Consider the following 15,257-nt stretch of genomic DNA (forward strand, 5'->3'; position numbering starts at 1 on the left):
TTGAAAATAATAGATTTCATGAAGATAAAAGTTAGAAAAATACAAATGAATTAAATTTGTTTACTCGATGATTTTTTAGACTATCCTCACATATACTTAAATAGATATATGTATATCTGATAACATATTTGTACTTCATTTCTTCAGGCATATTTTAGTGTTCGGAACTAAATCTATTAACTGCCTAATAAAAACTACGTTTAAAAGTATTGCGATATTCTGCTGTAAATAACATATATCATGTGAGTTTTATGTTTATATCTAAATGAATTAATTTTAAAAAATTCAAATAATTTAAAGCATTTATTTTAATTTTAACACACATAATATATATAATATATATTTTATGTGGCGCACAAAAGTCGTAAGACCATTTTTACATAATTTAATATACATATATGTATATTATCTAAAATATCGCAATTGAAAGCTAAACGTAGTTTAAGTAATAAATATAAAAACTAAAATAAATAACAAATGAGTAATTATATTGCATAAGCATGTAACTGTAATGTTGTAGGCCACTTCTGAGAGTTTCTCAAACTTAAACGATGCCATTCCAATATAATTCTAATTTTATATTTAATTTTCAACGTAAAATACTTACCGTCAATTATTATAAAACAAAAAATAAAATCGTTTTCGTATCTGTTGTGTATTAAAAAGAAAAGGAAAAACGAACGAGACTGTTAAGTAAAAAGATGTTAATTTTTGCAATTAAGTACTTAAAACACGGGTAAACTTTGTGTTTTCTCAATTTTATTTACAATTTGTTATAACAAAAGAAATATAAAACGCCTCTGTCAACATTTATATTATGTATATCTTCTATTTCACTAAACAGACATTACTATATTTTGTTATATTTGAACATGAACATGAAAGGGAATTCTGACTATGATTGGATTGGGTAGAGTTGGGCTGGGTTGGATTGGTTGTTGTTATTATTGTCAGGATCGCCTTGATTTGAGGACATGCGAGCGTATAGAGGGCGGACCACTGCGACGATTCACTTCCAAGATGAAGGCGTTCTCCATTTGGTCGCATATCAAATCAAAGAAAATATTGGCAATATTGCTGTGCAGCAGCGATTTGAACTCGAAGGCAACGCGAAAGTCGACAACGCATGAATTCGGTATGTCCTTCAGGCCCGGACTGAAACGCCATTCATTGAGGAGGTAGTTAAACAATCGGCCATCGTGGCATTCCGATTTCACGCGACTGTTTGGCTGCAATGTAACCTGCGATGTGTAGATCTCGTTGAGTGGTGGAAAGCCAACGATCAGATCCGCCTTAAATCCACCTCCGCCGGGATCGACGGTGTGCACCTGCGATTTCTTAACATAGGGCACGAACTTGTAATAGTTACTGACATCGGAGACAACGCTGTACATATCCTCCATGGAGTAGCTGCAAGCATGTATATACATTCACATGTTAGTCAAATTTATAACTAATGAGATCATCTCTCCGACAACTCACCCGACAAGCTCTTTTTTGGTGTACATGCGATTCTTGTTGCGAAAATCATTGAACGTTATGTAGTAGCGCTGGATGCCATTTATATAGCGACGCGGCCCGATCTGCTGGCAACTGCAACAAGAAAGGCTGCGCTTTGTCAATAACAGTTTTTTAATAATTTAATCATTTATAATCTGGTTTAAACTCTCGATAGAATTTTGTTATTTTTTTTTTTTTTTTACATACTGTGGCAAAGGTTGCCAAGACTTGAGATTATATAATTAACAATTTACCTGCTGACCTTGATTGCATGTAACGCTGTATAATTCGTACATCCAAAGCCTTTAATGTGCTGCCCTTTAACATCTTTAATGGAAACAATTTGTTTATTTTTGAAATGTGTATAACGAAATTTTGTGGCTGCTTCTGAACAAAATTGTCCACCCCCAATCGCAGCACGCGCAATCCAAAACAGCTGTTGACGCAGCGTTGCCAGATATAAACAATAAACTGATTTAAATATATCTCTTTTATTTTCTACATAATAGCACAATATGAACGCGCTTCTTCCTGTGGTACTGCCAAACCCATCAGCTCCTTTTGCTTCAACTCCAAATATGTATTTTCATTGCGTTTCTCTAGCCATTCGGGCAACGGCTTGGCCCAATCCTCTGGCGGCTCTTTACGCTTCATCCACGTATCGTTCGCATAGTGTGCACGCAATCTTGTCAATCGGCGCTGCTCCTCGCTTTTGATTATAGCACTGCCCGCTTCCACATCATTGCCATTGGAGCGCTCATAGCGTTCGCAATTGTGAAAATCGGTCAACCATTGCGAACAATCCGTGTCTTTACCATAGATGAAATATTGATGAAAGCGTGCCTTGAAACTGCTGCAATCGTCATACTCATCTTTATATAGGTGACACGGCCGAATCTATAATTTGCAATTCTAAAATCTGTTGCATATTTAAACCTGCATTACTTACGGCCCATGTATCAGTTAATTTTGGAACATCTTTGGGCGCTTTTGTTTCATCATTTTGACTATTAGCTGACATTATATAAAAATTTGTAGAGCACTGCGAGATGAGAAAATAGAGAGTAACAGCTGTTTTTTGTTTACCGCTCAACAGGGCTGCCACCCCGTTACAAAAAGTGCACCTACGATTGTAAATAAATATTGGGTAGTCGAAAAAGTCTTTTCGTATTTTGCCAATAGATGTCGTTGGCGTTGTATATCTCCAGTGCTACCAATCACCTTGTGTACTACCAAATCGTGTTCGAAAAAAATGGTGTTGAAAAAAATTACAGCTGTTCAAAAATGAGTGAAAATAAAGAAGAAATTCGCTATATTTTGAAATTTTTGTATAAAAAAGGGAAGAATGCTACGCAAGCCACTAATGAAATTTGTGATGTTTATGGTGACGATGCTCTATCAGTTCGTGTAGCACAACAATGGTTCGCTCGCTTCCGTTCTGGTGAAAGATGTTTCGATGTGAAAGATGCACCTCGCTCTGGTCGACCAATCTTTGAAAAAGTCGATGAAATTATGGAAAGGATTGACCAGGACCGTCACATAAGCAGCCATGACATCGCAAATGAGCTAAACATTCATCATCAAACGGTTCTGAACCATTTAGAAAAGGCTGGCTACAAAAAGAAGCTCGGTGTATGGATACCACATGAATTGTCTGTGAAAAATTTATTGGACCGAATTAACATTTGCGATTCTTTGCTGAAACGAAATGAAATCGAACCATTTCTGAAGCGAATGGTAACAGGAGACGTAAAATGGATCAAATACGACAATAATGTGCGAAAAAGATCATGGTGTAAGAGTGGTGAAGCTCAACAAATGGTCGCAAAGCCAGGATTGACGGCTCGAAAGGCAATGCTGTGTGTTTGGTGGGATTGGAAAGGAATAATCCACTATGAGCTGCTTCAGCCTGGTCATACGATTGATTCGACACTTTACTGTGAGCAACTGATGAGATTGAAGCAAGCAATCGAAGAAAAACGGCCAGAACTGATCAACAGAAAGGGCATCGTATTCCATCAGGACAACGCCAGACCATACACATCTTTGATGACCCGGCAAACATTGGGAGCGCTTGGCTGGGAAGTTTTGATGCATCCACCTTGCACCTTCGGTCAATGCAGACCTCCCTTAATGGAGTAAAGTTGGCTTCAAGAGAAGCCTGTGAAAATTACTTGGAGCAGTTTTTCAAAGAGAAACCACGAAAGTTTTACACGGATGGAATTATGTCTCTAGTGGAAAAATGGCAAAAGGTGGTCGACCAAAATGGTGCATATTTGATTTAATAAAGTTTATTATAAATATTCAAAAATATGATGTGAAGTTTCATTACAAATACGAAAAGACTTTTTTTTGGTTTTGTATCATGGTTTTCCTTTTTTATTGCAAATAATTGCACAATTAATGATATAATGTACATCAAAAAACATTAGGTAAATTGAAATGTTAAAACAACATTGCATCTTACAATATTGTTTTTGGCAAAAATGTACACGTCTATGATGTTTTCAATCTTCGTTTTTCAGCGTTATTTAAAAACCTTTTTATGTATACAGAAAAATATATATATATAAATATGCAGAAATATATTCAATGTAATTGTGTAATATGCTTTACGCGTGGTTGTGTGTTTGTATGTATGTGTGTATATATACTTAAAAGGATTGTAATTAAAGCCTTTCAATTTGAATTTCAAGCGTTTTCTTCTTTTCTTTTTAGCATATTACAGCAGAACTTAAAAAATTAAAATAACGTGTTTTTCTTTTCTTTTTGTTTTGTGATTACAATTTGTCTTAATTTTACAAGAAATTACAAAACTAAACCCGATGGCATGTTTAAACTAAATGGTAGTCAAAAATATACAATATGCTGTGTTTTACAAAATTGGCAAAAAACATTTCATAAATTGTTTTACAAAAAGAACTACGTACACTAAAAATTTCTAGAACCAGTTTTCTTTTACCATTTTGTACACATCTAAACTGGGTTAGAAAATTTAACGGAGGCGTAGGGCCAACTACAAAAGATCAAAGCACAAGAATATATATATACATATAATTATATATATATATATATGTATATATATATATGTGCCTACGTAATTGTATGTTTCTGTTTTATGTAAGTGTATATGAAGTGTGTTGTTTTATAACTAATTCTAAACTTTAGTTTGACTTTTAAGACTTAACAGCTAGAAAAAACAGGCAACTCCTGTTTTTGGGATTTTTTTTTGTTTTTTTTTTTTTTTTTTTTTTTGTTTTTTTTTTTATATTGTGGTTGGTTGTTTATTTGTTGTTGTTGTTGTATGTAGCTGCTTTACATTAACCATCGAGCGTCCAGCACATTATCCAATTGGAGCAGTTGCAGCAATTGCTGTTGATGCTGGTAATGCTACAAACGACTCGACAGTTAGTATTTGTTATGCTGTGCCAGCAGTTGCATATCCGTCAGATACTTGATGATGTGCACCTTGGCCTCGGCCTTTTGCCGCACGCCCAGCGTGTTGAGCATATCGGTGACGACCATGCCAAACGACTGATCCTCGGCACTGACCGCTTGCGAGACATTGTTCTGGAATATCTTAATGCTATTCAGCATATTGTCACTGTGCTCTTCCTCGCCTCGTTCACGCTTCAGCGGCGGCTCATAGAAATATGGCTTCTGATCCTTGCCCACAGCGGTGGCGAGCTGGGCGTCGCCAGTGACAGTGATTTCTATGGGGAAATCTTTATTAAAATCAGATATGTTTTATGTTTAATCGTGTACTCACCGTGCGGATGCGTCAGTGCCTGTGCGGATGTGGTGGCGCTGCCATTGAAGGGCTGTGCAAAGATGTCGACGACAGTCTGTTGCTGGGCCTGCTGCTGTTGCGTGGGATCGGCCACTTGATTGGCATTCTGGCTGCCGTTGGCACACTTTCCCAGCAGCGATTCACGATACTGGCGAATGGAGTCCACAAGGAATTGCATTTGCTTGAAGTAGCGCCAGCGCGATTCTTGGCATAGTTTCATTTCGCGCGCGAATTTGTCGCGTAAGCTCTTCCAACGCTTTGTACATTTTTGTTCTGAAATAAAATACATTCATTGTAATCACGCATTATGAAAATTAATTAAAATTATATCCTATTGCTTTGTATTCTATTTCACAAATATTAGCGCTGATATGAAACTTTGTTTACTTTGCGTCTTTTGTCAAGTTTTTCTTTAGGGGGATGGCAACGCCGGCATTGCTGCCAGACGTCAGCCATATGTGTGCGTCAAATTGCAAACCAAAACAAACCGCGAGACGTCAACGCCGTTGCCTCAGCCGCCCCCGCTGACACTTGAACAAACGGCGTTAGCTATTGGCAGAAGTCGCAGTAGCAGCAGCAGTAGCAGTAGCAATAGCAGCAACAGCAGTAGCAGCTACAGCAATCGCAGCTGAGGCAGCAACAGCAGTAGCAGCAGCAGCAGTCGCAGCAGGCGCAGTAGTCGCAGCAGCTGTAGCTGCTGCTGCTGAGCTGAAGCTGAATCCGTGGCACGCCAGCAGCGACAGCAGCTTCCGAGCGGCCTGGCGGCAGGCGTGCGCCCGCTGCTGCTGTCGACGTCAACTACAACTACGAGTTGATTCTGCCAGCTTGGTATTGGTAACGCTAGCTGCGCGGACCAGGCAGCAAATCTGACGACAGAGTCGTCTTCATATTTTCTTCTCCTCCAACTCAAATGGTTTGGCGCCAAACTCTTTTTCATTCAATATAAAAAACGACTTGCATAATTCATTTATGGAAAAGCCCCAAAATCGGATTTGGAACACACAATTTTTGACAGACAGGGGGAACAGACGAAACTGTATTTTTTTTTTCTTTGGTATACAGTCATGAAATGAAATGAAAGCTGTTCGGTTGGTCGACGATTGTCTTTATTTGTATGCGTGTTGTTTATGGCTGAATGTGTGTGTACGTGTGTGCGAGTGAACAGCCAACATCAATGTTGGCAGCAGCTGCAGCGGCGACGGCAGCAGTGGCTGTTGTATAAAAATAAACGCTGGCGTAGGCAGCGTGTGTGTGACAAAGACAACTACTGCGACGCAAAAGTACAGCAACTTCAAAAATGTTGACTGCGCGCACATATTGTCGACAGCGCAGTCAGGAGCGTAGATGTAGCGCCCAAATGCGGGCGCATATAACCGGTTAGCTAACAAGACTTTTGCATGTAACCAAGAAATATTTGTATTTAGATTCAATGCAAAATTTGCATAGAGCTATATAATTTTCAATATGTTTTAACAAGGCCCAAACCGTTCCGAGCTCAATGCGCCCCTGTCATTTCACAACCGACTGTCGCGTCTCCGTCGCGTCGCCGTTCACTTTTGCGTCGTTTCTGTACACTTGCTTTTGCTGCCCGCCTGCTGCCGACGCCCGCTGTCGCTGTCGACGATGTCGTCGTATGTCGCCTCTGTTGCCAGCCCATTCTGCACCCGTTCCACCCTCTCTGCCTCTTCTCTTGTGTACGAACACAGAATTTAATCAATTTGCTGCGACGACGACGGCGCCAGCTGCCTTAGTTGCCTCCGCGGCCAATACTCAATTTCACTTGCCACACAGCTTATGGGCTGGTTGCACCCTTCGGACACCCGTTTCACAACACTAAAATTTCACTTACCGCTAACTCCAAGTGTTTCAGCGATTTGCTTCCAAGTCTGCGCCTTACGCACAAAATGCTTATAATTGTAATGTGAGCGATCATATATAACGGGATTCATTTTAACTGCCTCAATTAGATTGAGATCAAACTGCTGCTCCAGGTTGGCATCCAGTTTGTCCATTTCGATGGCTGCACTCAGTGTGTGCACTGCGAGAAAACACACAAATATATTAAATATACTACTTATACATGTGCATATTCGTATCGATGTGTGTGTGCGCGCGTCTACATATACATTTCTATATGTATTTGTGTGTATGCATGTAAATTGGCCACTTTATCAATATTGCCATTTATATGAAACGAACTAACTAAAACTCACTTTGTTTCTTTCGTTTGCTAATTGTTGTTAAATAATTGGCGCGCACGCACCCTTTATAGTTTATTTGTTTTTATTTTGATTTGGTCTTCTTCGAGGAGGAAACGTCGCGACGTCGACGTTCAATTTTATTTCTCAGTCGCTGCCAACAGTGAAATTTTTGTTCCAAGAATGAAGCAGGCAGCGCAGTCTACTTTTCTAGTATGTATATTTTAACACAGCCAGCCGCTGCGACGACTCGACGTCAAATAAAGGAGACGTCGACAGCGTCGCGACGTTGTAGTCAGCGTTGGCTGAATATCACTCTCTCGCTTCCGCATATGTGCAACGCTTGCTTCCTCTTTTGCGCATGTTCAAGTGCCGCTCAGTGTTGGGAAATGCACATTTGAGCTGTGTCTGTGTGTTGGATACCGGCTAAAATTTTGCCGATGCTTCGATAGGCATCATCGATAGTTTATGCATATTTAGATTGAAGTTCTAATATTGAACTAAAAATTATGCCGTTTTTTTTTTTATATGTGCTCTAGGCAGTGAAACGAGATTGTTTAAAATTATTTAATTTTTATGTATTTCGGTTTCGCTTTCGGTATTTATACAATTTGTCTGTACCTTAACAAACGTATTGCATTTGTTGCTGTTTTTTGTTGTTAAATGAAATGAAAAATATATATATTTATATATTCTTGTCTAATATATTGTATTGCATGCTACTACTGTTTTTGAAGAACTGGAAACAAATCTGTATGACAATATAGTTGTGTGTACTTAAAATTATGTGTGTATATTCATTTGTTTAAACAATTTTGAGTTGAGAGAGAATGTGGGATGTGGATAACAATGATTTTGACAATATTTTTTCATAAATATAAATTAAAATTGTGCTTAACTAATTTTTTTTGTAGTGTTTAATGTATGTATATTCAAAAAGGAATGACTTAAGAGTTAGTTAAAAATCCTCCTTAGTAGTTAAATTGTTTAAAGATCTTTGTAATACGAAACCGGAGAGATGCAGCAAATCAAAAAATTATTATAAGTTTTCAAATTATAAAGCAAAAAGTACGTAAAAAACAAAATTACAGGCGCAAGTTGGCAAATTTTGTTTTCTTTTTTTTTTTCCTTTCAAATGTAACATATCATCTTCATTATCATCATTGTAAAATGTTTGTGGGCTTTCTTTTGTTTTAATTTTACATTATTTTTGCAATCATTATATATTGACAAACTTTTTAACTTAATGCTAAGCAATTTTACAATTGTGTCTCAGAATACAAATTTAATTGCCAAAAATGAATTTAATTGGAACTCTCTATTTTGTTTTCTTTTGTTTTTTGTTTCATTTTCGTTTGCTTTTTTGTGTGCCACATTTTGGGTTCGGTTGCTATAGTTGTCTGTGTGTGTGTGTTGTCTGTTTCTTATTGTTTTAGTATTCACTTACAATATATCATCATTTTTATGTTTTTTTCTTTTGATTATTACATTGTTTTTCTTTTCATTAGAATAATTAGCTTAAAATGTAACGAAACAAATGTTGATTTTTTCTAATGGGGCCCTTCTTATTTACTCTTTTTTTGTTTGTTATTTTTTGTTTTATCAAAATATGATGTGATTTCTTATTTGTTGTTACTGTACTTATTATGTGGGTGTGTATGTGTATGTGTGTGTTTGTTTGTTTGTATTGGTGTATATATTTAAATTTATAACGTACAAAGACGATACAGTTTGTAGATGCTTCTAACCATCATGCTTTCTCTTCTTGCCCCTAGCATGCGTTTCATCTGGAAAAGTCAAACATTAATAACATTAACTATCTTTTAAATATTCATGTTTATCTCTCACTCACCTGGCTTCTCAGCATCCTTCTCATCCTTGGCATTATTGACAGATGCAGCCGATTCATTTGGATCACCATCGGCTTCATCAATATCTGAATCTTCATCCTCATCCTCATCGCCGCCCTCGCCTTCTTCCCAATCAGAATTATCTTCTTCTAGATCATCATTATAGACCTGCCATATAAACAATAAGTTAATTGACTGATTGTTATATGGATATAAATTATTGATTTACCTCCGACAGGGATACGTCGCCATTCTCCCCGTCTTCACTCTCATCGCTATCTTCCTCATCATCATCTCCACCAGAAACTGCAAGCAATGCAAGCAAATTGATAAGGTTTTAATTAAATTTCTTTACGCACAAATGCTTACAATAGGCGGCATTCGCCAGATTTAATATTGCTAAAAACCAATAGATTAAAATTGCAAAATTCGTGTTTGATTGGTTGTTATTCGGCTGTACTGTGAGATGGCTAGCCTCTATCACAGATTGGCTCTCGAGCTTAGCTTTCTCTTTGATTTGCAGTTCTTTTAAATATTCATCTAATTCGTCTACTTCATCATTTTCAGCATCGGGAGGCTTTTGCTTTTGAATTTGCATCTCCTGCAAACGTTTTTTGGCTTTAACACGCTGCTCCAATGCATCGAGCTCGTCTAAATCGATTTCTAAACCATTTACACAGAAGGCACTGGGCTCATCTGAAAGTCGACAGAATCTGTGTATTGTAATGTATACGATATGGACTGAACTGATCTTAGCGCAAATAGGGAATGTGACAATAAGAAATGAGAGTGACTATGATCCGAAGTACGAAACTAACAATGAGAGAGAACGATCGCTAGATCTGTATAATACAGCAAATTTATGGCAATTATTAGCAGTTCCTTGGAGAAATGCTGTCTTTTGTGGTACACACCTTCATCCTCGGAGTCATTGCCATTGACTTCATCATCATCATCACCTTCCGATTGTACCTCCTCATCATTACAATCAAATCTATAAAAGAAAAATGAACATAAAGACATTACTTTATATAAAAATACACATATGTATATAGTAGTAATCCTTACCCATCTAAAAAGTTTAACGAGGGCAACATCTTGAATATCTTCTCACGGTAGTTTTCCACTTGTGTGGCATCATTATTGAATAGATCCAATATATTTAAGTTTTTGAACTCCTTCAAGGGTTTCAGCGTTTCCAAATCCTTGATTTTGTTGCCAGATAAATTCAAATATTGTAATTTCGGGCTGGTCGTTAAATAGTGGAGGCCACTCGAAATTCGATTATCAGATAATTCCAATTTCTTTAAATTGGGTAACTTGGGGAAACCTTTCAGTGTGGTCAAACCCACATTTATCAAACTTAATGTTTCCAAGGCGGTATATTCATCTGTAAGGCCAACAATGCTTGTACTCCTGCAGTTATCCAGATTCAGTTCTAATATCTGTGCGTTTATAGAAAAGGGAAAATAATTTATTATTCAAATTCATTTCATAAATATTCATCTCATATAACTTCATTTTGGTATTTCGTACTGTCAGCGATTCCTGTGCTGCATAAGGAAATGGGCATATTTAACATTAGACGATTTGGTCACACTGCCGGTGTATTCAGCGTATTGCGAGTCTCTGACAGTCTGCCATGTCTGTGTGAACGTGTGCCAGAACGAGCGCAAAAGAAAAAACTCAAAATGAAAAACAATACATACGCAAAAAATCGATCAAACGCAAAACATTTTTTTTGATTGCAATCAAAACTCACACACAAAATGGCGCATTGAGAATAACGAATATAATTATGGTAAAAATGAAAAACAATTTACTGTGCTGAGACAACAACAATGATTTTGAAACATATTGCGCACCTAGCTCCCAGCTGAAAAAGTGGCAACGCGTTTATGTAACAGCATTTTTTTTTGCAGCCGTTGTGTATGTGTGTGCGTGTACGTGTGACGTACGCGCCACAAAACGGAATGCGCGAAAATGGGCATTGAAAGAGCAGCGCAAAGAGCAAGCGCTGATAACATGGCAGCGCAATACGCGCGCGTGTTACAAACAAAATTGAAACGAAATGAAATGTTATGAAGCACTTCAAGGGGGGTTGCACGGGGTTGAAAGGGAGATGGGGATGAAAAGGAAAACAGTATACAAGTCCTCCGATTTGCGGAATGGAACAAGCCGGCAGCCGCACTAACCCCAATAACAGCAATAACAAATTGTATGTTGACAAACGACTTTTTTTTTGGTAGTTGTTGCGCCTAAGCGCAAGAGAATCAGACAAACGGTTTTTACTTGAGACTTTTGATAAGCGTTGGACTTCCGCTTGAAATATGCGATTGAGAGCGTTAGCATTTTCTAGTTGCCCTTGATTATTTTCTGATTAGACAAATTAGAGTAGTCCAGTTTATAGATTTACAGTTTCTTGCGATGGCAACAATGGCTGGCGACATTTTACGTTCTGAGCAGCAGCAGCAGCGCGTTTCATCTGTTCTGCTGGACAGTTACATGCACACAAATACCGACGTAGTTAAATGAGTGCTCACACACACATACAACCGCACGCAGCTTAAGCTTTGGAGCGTGTGCATATTAGCTTAGCTTTGACTATGTGTGGCCGCGTGTGGTTGTACAGCTGTATGTGTGTTGGACCACTGTGTGTGCATTTTGGTTGGGCGGGGTGGGTTGTGGGTGCCTGATTGAGTAGGCCTTGCCAGAGCGCATGTTTATTAATCAGCAAAAGTGCCACACACCAAAAAAGAAAAAAAAAAAGACAGGTTTGTCTGCTCTGTTCCGTTCTTGTTCGCATTTCTTGTAACGAGTGAGAGAGATACATACATACGTATGTGTGTATGCTTATACATACGAATATGAGTGGAGAGAGGGAAGTGCATGTAAACAGTGCATGTACCGTTTCGTTTGGGGCGGCCGGTTTTTTGCATTGTGAAAAGTCTAGCCTGCGACAGCAGATGTGTGTCTCTGTGTGCGAATGTGTGTGTGAGGGTATTTATGACTGCGCAGTCAATATGCCTGTGTGTGTGCATGTCTCAGCAGCAGCTATAGCTAAAGCTGGCGACCCATCGGCATTGGCGAGAATGTGTCGATTATTATGTGCATACACGTTTCTTGTTAGCCTGTATGCATATATATACACATACATACATATATGTATGTGTGTATATATGAATGATGCGCGCGCTATAATGTTGTTATAGATACATTTTGGTATCAAATAACCTGAAATTACAAGCATGGCATACAAACACTCACACACATACGTACGCACGCATACATACACTTACATATGTTTTTATTGCAGTGTTTGTCACAATTGAAGGCCGGCAAAGGCAGCAACAACAACAGATTTTAGAAGCATTGCCAGCTGGCGCAACTTCTGCTTTGTGCATATCACGATCAGCTCGCATAAGCGCATGCATATCATAAATCGAATATTGGCTACATATTATTGCGCATATATGAACTTTTAATTACATATGATAAATGTAATAATTGGAATATCTGCTGTATTTCATCAATTTGAGCAAAGCACAGGCGCAAAATGCGCGCACATGGCAACACTGCTCGCGACACACATACGTAGTACATGTAGCTGTGTGTGTGAATTTGCTTATGGCGATCAATTTTTTTTTCCACCGATGGATGTTATTTGCCGCTTCTTCTTCTTCGCTTAGTGCTTTTTGCGCTCTTTTTATGGCGTCGACAGCGACACAAATTGAAACTAGATTTACATGATGGCGTAGTTATTGTTGCACACACACTCACACATTGAAAATTTGTGTAATCACAGCAAAAAAAAAAAAAACAAACTATTTAATTTTGCGCGTTTTTTCGGCTTGTATTTGTTTTGCACTTCGCTTCCTTCTTCCGTCCACCTTTAATAAATTGCATGTTTAAAACAAAAAGAAAAATTACCTGATTCGCTTTGCGTGCGCGTCTCTCCAATTCTATTCTCTTCTCCATTTTATTTGGTGTGGTTTTTGATTTCTTTTGAAAACGTCTTCAGCTGCACTTGTTTATGATTTGGTAAAAGCAAATTTTCTCTCGTACTTCCAACCAAGCTCGCAGAAATGCCAAAGGATACAATACAATGGAAAATTGCTTCAATGTGAATGAGTTGGTGTGTTGGTCCCTTGCGACAGCGCGCACGCACCAGAAGCAGCGGCAGCAAAGTCGTTGCTCGTCGTTGTCACACACAAGAACACACACTCGCGCACGCACACACTCGCGTACTCACAAACACCTTGCAAATTTTTCTTTTTTGTGCTTCCTTGGTATTTTTGACGCCGCCACCCGACGCGTTGTTGTCTAGGAAATATACAAGAAAATGATTTACTGTGTATATTGGCTGGAAAAATGCGTTAATAGTTGCTCATGTGTGTACTTTAATCGTACGTTAGCGCATTTTTACACACACAACCATCTATACGCACACACACTTGTGACGCGCTATTTTCAAACGGCCCTTTGACACGTTTTTCGGCAGCTTTTCCGCATTTGGCATATTTTTTGGGTACACAATGTGCCGCTATTCAGACTTACCTTGATACGTTGAATATTTAAATATTAAAATCAATTTTTAATTGTATTTTCCAACCAACAACAACAACAAGCAACAAAAAAGCAACCAGTATAAAGCGCTAGGGATGTGCGATAAGAATGTTAGAGCTGCGCAACTATCGCCAATACTACTGATAATATCGGGGGTAGCTCTTATCTTCCATTATCGATAGCAGCTGGCGGCATTTGCATACCAGAACTGCTCCTCATATAACATAGTGACTCCGCACTGTTCGGAAATGTGTTAGAACTGGAGAACTTTTCTCTACTCTCTAGAGAGTAGCATTTTGTAGTCTATGCTGGATGATATTAGAGTTGTTTTGTACAGTAACTGGTGAATTTGGAATACGCTTTATACAGTAAAATTTAACATAGCCTATGGTTTGTGTCTTTGATATGCGTACAGCTTGGGCAGATGAAGAAATATGAATAAGTGTAATAAAACTGTATTTGCTACTAACCGATAGATGACGCTTCTAGCTACTCGAACTGCGTAAACATACATATCGATGTTGAACCGATCGTTCTGATCGATGATCGAAGACTAATGCGGTAATATTTCAACAATTGTGCCGACTCTAAATAGTGCAGTTATAAACTCGTCACGTGTTTCATGTCAAACTCAGTTTTTGTTATTTTTTTTTTTTTTTTTTTTTTTTTTTTATGTTTCAAATAATATATGCGTTGTTTAAGTAAATAGTGATTCATTGTATAAGGTGTTAATTAAATTATGTTGCTGTTTGCATAAGTCGGCGATATATACATTACTATTGTAATTAAACATAGTAATGCATAATGAAGGTTGCATTGTCGCGGCTGCACGTGCTTCTGGGCGTGACAAGCAGCAAAGCGAAAGCAAATGAAATCTATATCAATAGCATATTAATTATAGCTAAGCCAACGCAACAGGCAAAACAATAGAAGACCTTAAAAACAAAGCGCGAGTAAATTTAGAAAAGAGTGGACCAATATAGCCATAGCTACGCAAGCAATAAAGACAGGAAACGCCGACTGAGCATCGATTATAATTAGCCAATTAAAAAGTCAATGAACGGCCAGTCGAAAACAGACCGAAAAAAAAGCCGTTGAGTAGCTTTTAACATACACACAAACAGGCTCGCAACAGACATACACATACACACCTACACAGAGAGGCGCCATTTTGAAACGGAGGCCGCAATTCTGAACTTGAGGCCTTTGAATATTTTAAGTGTCGTTTAACGGTTAATTTTAATGCACATAATTAAGTTGTGATTTCATGCCGTTAAAGGTGTGGCAAACATGAGAGACAAAGAAGGCGGAGAGTGGCAGAGTAAGAGAGAGAGAGAGAGAGAGAGAAGGAAA

At 38.2% G+C, this 15,257-nt stretch overlaps 4 protein-coding genes across 9 annotated transcripts; all 4 read right to left on the reverse strand.

Annotated features, from left to right (window-relative positions):
- Positions 1 to 809: 809 nt before the first annotated feature.
- On the reverse strand, positions 810 to 1,922 carry LOC6579120 (coenzyme Q-binding protein COQ10, mitochondrial). 2 transcript variants are annotated; one of them, XM_002004981.4, is made up of 3 exons: positions 1,763 to 1,922; positions 1,483 to 1,593; positions 810 to 1,410 (listed from the first exon to the last, which is right to left on the reverse strand). In XM_002004981.4, the coding sequence occupies exons 1-3, from the start codon at positions 1,825 to 1,827 to the stop codon at positions 951 to 953; spliced, it is 636 nt and encodes a 211-aa protein (XP_002005017.1). In that variant the 5' UTR covers positions 1,828 to 1,922; the 3' UTR covers positions 810 to 950. The 2 variants fall into 2 exon arrangements, with proteins under 2 accessions (XP_002005017.1, XP_015018985.1); XM_015163499.3 differs by having other exon boundaries at positions 1,483 to 1,608.
- Positions 1,923 to 1,972: 50 nt separating this feature from the next.
- Positions 1,973 to 2,589, reverse strand: LOC6579121 (UPF0545 protein C22orf39 homolog). The gene is made up of 2 exons (XM_002004982.4): positions 2,450 to 2,589; positions 1,973 to 2,397 (listed from the first exon to the last, which is right to left on the reverse strand). The coding sequence occupies exons 1-2, from the start codon at positions 2,519 to 2,521 to the stop codon at positions 1,999 to 2,001; spliced, it is 471 nt and encodes a 156-aa protein (XP_002005018.1). The 5' UTR covers positions 2,522 to 2,589; the 3' UTR covers positions 1,973 to 1,998.
- Positions 2,590 to 4,242: 1,653 nt separating this feature from the next.
- LOC6579122 (transcription factor Adf-1) lies at positions 4,243 to 7,782 on the reverse strand. Of its 3 annotated transcripts, none has more exons than XM_032729657.2 (4): positions 7,504 to 7,782; positions 7,140 to 7,328; positions 5,270 to 5,563; positions 4,243 to 5,225 (listed from the first exon to the last, which is right to left on the reverse strand). In XM_032729657.2, coding segments are annotated over exons 1-4 (801 nt in total). In that variant the 5' UTR covers positions 7,505 to 7,782; the 3' UTR covers positions 4,243 to 4,908. The 3 variants fall into 3 exon arrangements, with proteins under 3 accessions (XP_032585548.1, XP_002005019.3, XP_032585549.1); XM_002004983.4 differs by having other exon boundaries at positions 4,243 to 5,213; positions 7,504 to 7,774; XM_032729658.2 differs by lacking the exons at positions 7,140 to 7,328; positions 7,504 to 7,782 and adding an exon at positions 5,678 to 5,692.
- Positions 7,783 to 8,661: 879 nt separating this feature from the next.
- On the reverse strand, positions 8,662 to 14,005 carry LOC6579123 (acidic leucine-rich nuclear phosphoprotein 32 family member A). 3 transcript variants are annotated; one of them, XM_002004984.4, is made up of 8 exons: positions 13,896 to 14,005; positions 13,269 to 13,661; positions 10,407 to 10,783; positions 10,253 to 10,332; positions 9,708 to 10,034; positions 9,568 to 9,644; positions 9,341 to 9,506; positions 8,662 to 9,275 (listed from the first exon to the last, which is right to left on the reverse strand). In XM_002004984.4, the coding sequence occupies exons 2-8, from the start codon at positions 13,314 to 13,316 to the stop codon at positions 9,232 to 9,234; spliced, it is 1,119 nt and encodes a 372-aa protein (XP_002005020.1). In that variant the 5' UTR covers positions 13,317 to 13,661; positions 13,896 to 14,005; the 3' UTR covers positions 8,662 to 9,231. The 3 variants fall into 3 exon arrangements, with proteins under 3 accessions (XP_002005020.1, XP_043866827.1, XP_043866828.1); XM_044010892.1 differs by lacking the exons at positions 13,269 to 13,661; positions 13,896 to 14,005 and adding an exon at positions 10,855 to 10,926; XM_044010893.1 differs by lacking the exons at positions 9,708 to 10,034; positions 13,269 to 13,661; positions 13,896 to 14,005 and adding an exon at positions 10,855 to 10,926.
- Positions 14,006 to 15,257: the final 1,252 nt, after the last annotated feature.

Source organism: Drosophila mojavensis, unplaced genomic scaffold (genome assembly GCF_018153725.1).
Source record: "Drosophila mojavensis isolate 15081-1352.22 unplaced genomic scaffold, ASM1815372v1 contig_80, whole genome shotgun sequence".
Lineage (NCBI taxonomy): Eukaryota > Metazoa > Arthropoda > Insecta > Diptera > Drosophilidae > Drosophila > Drosophila mojavensis.

Bases quoted from the DNA above. Each gene is read 5' to 3' on its own strand.
- LOC6579123 (XM_044010892.1), bottom strand. From the start codon at position 10,920: ATGTTAAATATGCCCATTTCCTTATGCAGCACAGGAATCGCTGACAGT. The intron at 10,784-10,854 runs GTTATATGAGAT...ATAAACGCACAG, and splicing joins GTACGAAATACCAAAATGAA to ATATTAGAACTGAATCTGGA. The intron at 9,507-9,567 runs GTAAATCAATAA...TTTATATGGCAG, and splicing joins GCGACGTATCCCTGTCGGAG to GTCTATAATGATGATCTAGA.
- LOC6579120 (XM_015163499.3), bottom strand. From the start codon at position 1,827: ATGTTAAAGGGCAGCACATTAAAGGCTTTGGATGTACGAATTATACAG. The intron at 1,609-1,762 runs GTCAGCAGGTAA...GACAAAGCGCAG, and splicing joins CAGCGTTACATGCAATCAAG to CCTTTCTTGTTGCAGTTGCC. The intron at 1,411-1,482 runs GTGAGTTGTCGG...ACATGCTTGCAG, and splicing joins ACCAAAAAAGAGCTTGTCGG to CTACTCCATGGAGGATATGT.
- LOC6579121 (XM_002004982.4), bottom strand. From the start codon at position 2,521: ATGTCAGCTAATAGTCAAAATGATGAAACAAAAGCGCCCAAAGATGTT. The intron at 2,398-2,449 runs GTAAGTAATGCA...TGCAAATTATAG, and splicing joins AATTAACTGATACATGGGCC to ATTCGGCCGTGTCACCTATA.
- LOC6579122 (XM_032729657.2), bottom strand. The intron at 5,564-7,139 runs GTAAGTGAAATT...ATTTTATTTCAG, and splicing joins TGAAACACTTGGAGTTAGCG to AACAAAAATGTACAAAGCGT. The intron at 5,226-5,269 runs GTGAGTACACGA...ATTTTAATAAAG, and splicing joins GGCACTGACGCATCCGCACG to ATTTCCCCATAGAAATCACT.